The sequence below is a fragment of the Geospiza fortis genome, unplaced genomic scaffold (assembly GCF_000277835.1).
Source record: "Geospiza fortis unplaced genomic scaffold, GeoFor_1.0 scaffold111, whole genome shotgun sequence".
NCBI classification, from domain to species: Eukaryota; Metazoa; Chordata; class Aves; order Passeriformes; family Thraupidae; genus Geospiza; species Geospiza fortis.
Genome location: NW_005054321.1, coordinates 4,474,014 through 4,481,546, shown reverse-complemented (window position 1 = coordinate 4,481,546; position 7,533 = coordinate 4,474,014). Strand labels below are relative to the sequence as shown.

The following is a 7,533-nucleotide window of genomic DNA, read 5'->3' as shown; positions in this document are numbered from 1 at the left end:
TTTCCCTCATATGGCAGTGGGAAACATTTGACCAGGGTGCTCCAGCTGTGCAGCTGATGCAGAGATATTCAATGTTAGAGCACAACAGGAATCTGCTGCACACCCACAAACACCATCTTATTCTGCAGTGCCCCATATCTTATTGGAAGAAGCCAGTCCAATGTGCCAGTAAAACAAATGGAGCTGATACAGAGGATTGTTTGTGTGCACAGCCTTAACAAGCTCTGTGTTTTGTGCAGCACTATGCCTTGCTGCCTGGTACAAGTGACCTTTAATAGAAATATCAGTGCAGACTTCAAAGTCAGATTTAATTGCATTCAGGAGAATATGCATTTAGAGTCATTATAATCACTTGCATGATTTTTATTTTCTTCTGTAGTGAACTCCTTAACCCATTTTTGTTCTTGTTTTTTCTTATTTGTAGGTCTGTGATTCAGATACAATGCTTGATCCAGCCTCATCAGTGGAGATGGTAAAAGTTTTAGAAGAAGATCCAATGGTTGGAGGAGTTGGAGGTGATGTGCAGGTGGGTACAACAATTTTCAGATTAACAGAGGTGTTTCCACAGCTATTTGCATTGCAACAGATTCCTCTGCCTGAAATAGCATTAAATATAATTTATGTGTATGTATTATATGCATATATATAATATGTGATGCCATTAGAGATGCTCTTATCATACCTTAACCTTTTTGTCCATTGATTGAAAACTCTTCTTGGATGTGAGCACTATATGGTTTTAACATCCCTAGCAAGCAAACAAATAATATTCTGCCCCTATGGGTGAAAAGGGGGACACTGGCATTGTTAGGATTGTTGTGGCATCTTTGAGTCTCTGGGTATAGCTGCTTGCTCAGGGTACCAAAGAAAAGCTATAGGGGGGCAGGAAATTGAGAACAGGTGTCCCATAGCCATGTCCAGCAACCTCAAGCATTCAATTATATTACTACTGGCAGCCAAGATTGTTAGAAAGAAAAAAATACCTTTGAAACGCTCTGCACTGTGCACTCTGTGTGTTACTGGGTCTCCCATCTCTGTCAAGCAGAGCAATAGAAAACTTCCAAGTCAGACCACCTCCATGTGTGTTAGGATTTTCAGCATTACTGAGTTTGACTTATTACTACAGCAAAAGGCTGGTGGTACCTTTTGACACAACTCCTGCTGCAATTTATAAAGAGAAGTGTGTATGAATATTTCAGTTAGCCTAAAGATCAGTCTCCCATACTCAGTTGGACTTTTTATGTGAGACAGAGGAGAAAGAGCTATGTAAATGAACAAGAACTTGCTAATGAATGCCCAAGTAGTCAGAAGTATTTCAGGCATGTGGCTCATAACTGCAGAAATTAGGATTCCCACAGAAACCTGAATAGCTTTGGAGCTCTAGACTGACCACAAACCAGGCGACACAGCCCATGCATGTGAAATTCCAGGCATGTGTGAGTACAAGTGAAGGGAGGCAAGACAGGTTCAGCTGTGACAGTGAAGGTTCATAGGCATCTGCATTGGGAAGGACGTGTGTCCTCTGAGGAAAGGTGTCAGAATGAAGGCTTTGGGCTTTTTTTCCCCCCAGTGCATTTTCCAGCATACACCCAGCAAGCCCTACTGCTTCTAATATGTTCTGGAATTAAAACTGGCAGAAATTAGGACCATCAGAGCAAAAGACAATATTTTTCTAGTTGCAGGGCAATGTTTTATGGTTGTAGGAGGCCAAAGATCCACACACTTCCTTGTCACATCCTCTGGCACAAGGCGTGTGTTGAGAACCTGGATGTGAAGCCACAGACTTGTGCATCTGCTTGCGCTCATGCATCTGCTGAGTGCTCAGACTGGATGTGCAGCTGGGTTGTGCAGAAGAGAAGGACTGAGACATTTATGTGGGCCTGAGGAAGGCTCTACTGGAGTATCTCCATATGTCTTGGGACAAGGTAACAAGCTGGTACTGCAGAGACAGAACAGGTTGCTTCTCAAAGGAATGCTAGACATGTGGATACAGTTCAAGGTTAAACCTCTAAGGCCAGACTTGTGATACCAAAAATGTAGGGCAAAGACCATGTGGTCTGCTTTTCTCATTCTCCAGCATAGTTTTGGGAGGGCTGGAAGGAGTCCTGTGAACCCCAAAGATGTGTACAGGCAGGAAAGCAGCAGAAGGCCATGAACTCACCAGCTGCTCTTGGTAAAGTCTAAATCCAGAAGGTCTAACTGGGGGCAAAAGGGAAGGAAAAATGAGACAGAGTATGTTAATTTCATTGTGGAGAATAGGAAAGGTTGCAAGGAAAAAAAGAACCTCTTGGTGAAACAGACTTTTGAAGGTTTCATCTCACCCTTCCTGTCAATGTCCTGGCTGAAATGTTTGTGTAGCTCCTGGGTTTGCCATGAGTTGAACACAGGAGTGAGGTTCCCACCATAATTCTTCTAATGGTGCTCTAGTCTCAGCAAATTTGTTATTGATCCAATGCGCACATTTTCTGTTTTAAGAGCTCATCTAAAATGAAAACTGTTTTTTTATTTTGCAGATTTTGAACAAATATGATTCCTGGATCTCCTTTCTGAGCAGTGTGAGATACTGGATGGCATTTAACATCGAAAGAGCCTGTCAGTCCTACTTTGGCTGTGTACAGTGCATCAGTGGACCTCTGGGAATGTACAGAAACTCTTTACTCCATGAATTTGTGGAAGATTGGTACAATCAAGAGTTTATGGGCTCCCAGTGCAGCTTTGGAGATGACAGGCATCTAACTAACAGAGTGCTAAGTCTGGGCTATGCAACAAAATACACAGCTAGATCCAAGTGCCTTACAGAAACACCGATAGAGTATCTCAGGTGGCTGAATCAGCAGACCCGCTGGAGTAAATCCTACTTTAGAGAGTGGCTTTATAATGCCATGTGGTTCCACAAGCACCATTTGTGGATGACCTATGAAGCTGTAATCACTGGATTCTTTCCTTTCTTCCTCATTGCCACAGTCATTCAGCTCTTCTACAGGGGAAAAATCTGGAACATTCTTCTCTTCCTGTTGACAGTTCAGTTAGTTGGCCTGATAAAGTCTTCCTTTGCCAGCTTCCTTAGGGGCAACATTGTCATGGTTTTCATGTCACTCTACTCAGTGTTGTACATGTCAAGTTTACTGCCAGCAAAGATGTTTGCAATTGCCACGATAAACAAAGCAGGGTGGGGCACGTCAGGAAGGAAAACCATTGTAGTTAATTTTATAGGACTCATTCCAGTCTCCATTTGGTTTACAATCCTCCTAGGTGGCGTAATTTTCACTATTTACAAGGAATCAAAAAAGCCATTTTCTGAGTCAAAACAGACAGTTCTCATCATTGGCACAATACTCTATGCATGTTACTGGGTTTTGCTTTTGACTTTGTACATGGTTCTTATCAACAAATGTGGCAGGCGGAAGAAAGAGCAACAACACTACGACATGGTGCTAGACGTATGATGTTTCCGTGGGAAGTTACCCAGAGTTGTAAAGCAACCCAACGACCTTGTAGTATCTGTGGCATCAGACATATGTTGCCAAGGGAAATGGATCACTGCTGCTGGGAATAGGACACTTATATTCCTCTGGGTTCATTTTCATCCTGCCAAAGTAAGGAAAAAAAAAAAGAAAAAAAATAAGAAAAAAAAAAGTGGTTTTTTTTTCCAAGGGGAGAAGGACGTAAACCACACAGTTACGACCTGTTCACAAGAAAAGGGGAGAACTTCTGTGTTTATGCACTTTTTTTTATTGTGCATATGCTTGACAGTGTTACGTTCTATATACCTCACTGGTCATGCTTATGTGTGTGGACGGAAAGAAAGGGAGTTTGGAGAATCAAGAAAAGGACTGTACAACCCCTTGCAACCTAATTTATGAACTTCTCTTTTTTATAGTTCTGTTTATAGGAAGGGTCTTTTGTTTTAGGCTGCCAAATGCAATGCCAAAGGTAAATTTTAAGAGGCCATTGGCTGAGCTGTATTTTTATATTATTGTATTATTTGTGTGTGTGTATTTTTAAGCCAACTTTTTTTTTAAATCACATATTTTATATTTTACTATCTGCCAAAAAAAGCTGCCTCCCCAACATTTTGTTCTTTAGCCTTTTTTAATATATTTGGGGACAAAAAAAATCATACATTCTCCCCCCAAATTTCTGCTGAAATTATATGGTTCACAACAGAAAGAACAAAAAGTCTCTCTGCATTTTTGAAACTAATGAATGGTTATTTCTGTGAAAAGGCATTTAAATGTGCTCTTTTAAGACATTTATTACAAAAGGCATGAAATTTTCAGGTTTTGCATACAAACACATTTGTGCATAAAAAAAAGGCCAAAGGGTAGATATGTGCAATTTGGGGGTTTTGTTTTGATTACATTGTAAAGGGAAATTTGCTTCTCTGCTGGGAACTTAATATCCCTGGCATGCAAAATAAACCATAAAGCAAGGCAGGCCTCCATGCCACTGGAAAAGACATTGCTATGGAAAGCATCCCACTGATTTTATATGGGACCTGAGCAGTCAAAAACTTCTGACTTGGAAAAATCTTGGGCACATGAAACTGCTATTGAATTCACTGATGGTCCTAGTTGTCCACAATCTACTACTACCAAGCAAAGAGTTCAGGTTTTTATTTAAAAAAAATAAACAGGGAAGAAAAAACTTATCAACACTTTCAAAATGTGTGTGTTGTACTATAAAACTTCTGCAGAGTCCTTCATACAGTTCACAGAAAATAAACACATCCCCTTCTCTGACATCCAGTGTAATACAGACCCCAGTACTGAGCCCAATAGTTTGTTTTTGACTACAGCATATCTACCAGAAAAGAAAACAATTTTTTTATCAGAAAACATCAAGCCTTAGCAAATGCATCACTTCCTTGGTGCCTAATAATCACTCCTGGACATTTACTTTGGACCATAGTTTTGAGAAATAATATTCAGGACTAAATTCTGCAGTCCTTCACCAGCCAAAGGAATGTGGCATTGAGCCCTAGCATACTTTATAAAGAGCATCAGAAAGACCAGCTGCCCTTCTTAGATTCTGGTATTAAAAGCACTGTGGTAAAGCAGAAATTGGCATATGATGCTTAAAGAACTTAGAAGCATTTTCAGCTTCTCTTTTTTATGCAGACATGAATAGATTCTGCTGTAGAATGAACTGCACACACACTACCTTGTTGTCTGATTATCTTGAGGTACATGATTGCTTGAAAGTCATACTAATGTTATGTTAATGATTGGAGAGTTGATTCATGTTGATTACAAAATAGAACAGTATTAAAAAAAAAGCAAGAGAAACGGTAAAAATCAAAAAAACTTGACTATGCCTTTTAACTATTTATGATGTAAGTTAAAGCTTGGGTTAACATTCAAATGTCAAATAAATCTTCTCATTCTATAAAAAGATTGAATTAATTGCCTGTATTTATTCTAGCAATTATTCAATGTATTTCCAATATAGGTTGTATAGTATAATTGTTACTTTCATAAATAAAATATTTTTGATAAGATTATGACTAATTCATGGTATTTCTCACCAGCACTTTTACTTTGAAGCCATAAATCTGCACAGTTTGAAGGCTGTTGTTCTAATGTCACCACCCTGATTTCCAAGAGGGAATTTGCCATCGAGCACCTGTGGAGTGCAGTGCATGCCTGAGGTGGCTGGGGCTGGTCCCTGCTCTGAGAGGCAGCACAGGGCATAGGCAGCACTCAGAGTCTCTGCCAGCAGCTGCTAGATCAATTCAGTCAAAACACTTCCTTCCCTTTTTCCTCAGCTTCCTGATTTACAAAACAGGAATAGCAATCCAACTTCCTTTTGGGAAGCACTTTGAACTTTATGGCCAAAGTACTTTAGTACATTACATAGGAGCTGATGTTTTCCAGCCCTCCTGTCCACTGGAAATTATCACCCTCCACAGCTTGGGAAGCAGAGGACAGATCCATGGCCTTCTCCTGCTCCTCATCAGTGCTGTTTGTCAAGCCCCCTTTGCCCTGGCACAGCTGAAGTGCAGCTGTATGTTTTGTGTCACTGAAGGTTATGGGCAGCAGCCACTGCTGCAGGGACACAGGGGCAAAGTGAAATCTCACACAGGCTTGCCACAGGTCAGTGACTTAGGAGACAGCTTTCTCAGCCCTCAGTGCTTGTTACCCTGTGTCTGTACTGTGCCCAGTATTGAGCTCCCCAAGACAGGAAAGTCATTGATAAACTGCAGTAAGTTGAGTCCAGGTTGGTTTGGGCTGGAGTGGTGACTGAGACACCTGGGCTGGTTGGGAGGGACAAGGAAGGGCTTTGGCAGGAGGAACCCTAAGGTCACATCCAATACCTATAGGGAGGTTTCCAAGAAAATGGTTCCAGGCTCTTCACAGTGCTGCTTGGTTTGATGATGAAAGACTCCAAGTTGAAAGGGGACAGGTTCAAGGTTAAGGGTTTGGCCTGGATATTAATCAGGACTTCTTCCCCATGAAGACATCTAAGCAGGTTGCCAGGACAGTGCATCCTCCCTCCACCCTGAGGGAGTTTCAAGACTAAACTGGGTGAAGTCCTGAGATGCCTGGTCTGACCTTGGAGCTGCCCCTACTTTAAGCAAGGGGTTGGGGTAGAGATTTGAACTCTCCTGTCATCCTTTCTGAAGCAGGTGCTGACAGCTCCACCTGCACAGAGGCTCATTCTGTCTCTGTTCCAAACACATCCATCCTGACCCCAGGCACAAATAGCTCAGCAGCAGCTGGTACTGAGTACCCAAAACATCAGAGCCCTTCCTGTGACTGGGTCACTCTCCTCAACGTGTTTGTGGCCACTTAGAAAAAGTTTCAGCAGAAAAACAGAGTATGAAACAGTTCATATTGAAAGTGTTCTCAAACAAATTAAGATTTTTTTATAACATTTCCTGCTTTTCATTAATAGTAAATATATTTTTGAGATCTCTGTCAAAAGAAGAAAACATGTTAAAAGAAATATTCTTGATCTGTTTTGAACATTTTTAAAAACACAGACTTTTTTTAGTCACCTCTGATAGACAGATGGTGCTGAAAAAAGTCCTACAAATGATGAATTCCACATAAATGTAAAAAAAAAAAATTCAAAAAATGCCACGAATTGGCAATATCTCAAGTTATAAATAATTTCCATGGTAGACTAATTTGGGTTCGAGAGCATCTGTTTGCAGAGACCAGGTGTGATGCAAAACCTACAATAATCAGAGGTGCAGCAGGGAGGAAGAACCCCTCCTCTTCTGTCTGCTAATAAGCTTCATTTTGGCCAAGAGTCAGGTTTCTTTCAATTGGAAATACATGAATATTTAGCAGAACTTTTCTAGGAGGCAGAAAAATTCTTGTCAGACACATGCTGCCAAACATGTCCTGATGCACAAGCTGTTGTGAATCTGTCTATTAAAAATTAGGTCTGAGTTTGTTTCTTAGCAAGAGTTAGAATGGTAAAGAGGAGACAAAACTACTGAAAGTTGTTGATCAGATTTGGCATTACTGAGGCTTTGTTGCAAATGACACTTTTCTCTGGAGTTAACACAATTATTTTAAATAA

The 7,533-nt window shown here is 40.7% G+C and overlaps 1 protein-coding gene across 1 annotated transcript in view; it reads left to right on the top strand.

Moving 5' to 3' along the window:
* Window positions 1-5,401, top strand: part of HAS2 (hyaluronan synthase 2) — a 19,697-nt gene extending 14,296 nt beyond the window's left edge. Inside the window, exons 3-4 of the mRNA XM_005420698.2 lie at window positions 425-526; window positions 2,514-5,401. Of these exons, the coding sequence (XP_005420755.1) occupies window positions 425-526; window positions 2,514-3,446 (1,035 nt within the window). The 3' untranslated portion in view covers window positions 3,447-5,401. The remainder of the gene's footprint in view (window positions 1-424; window positions 527-2,513) is intronic.
* Window positions 5,402-7,533: the final 2,132 nt, after the last annotated feature.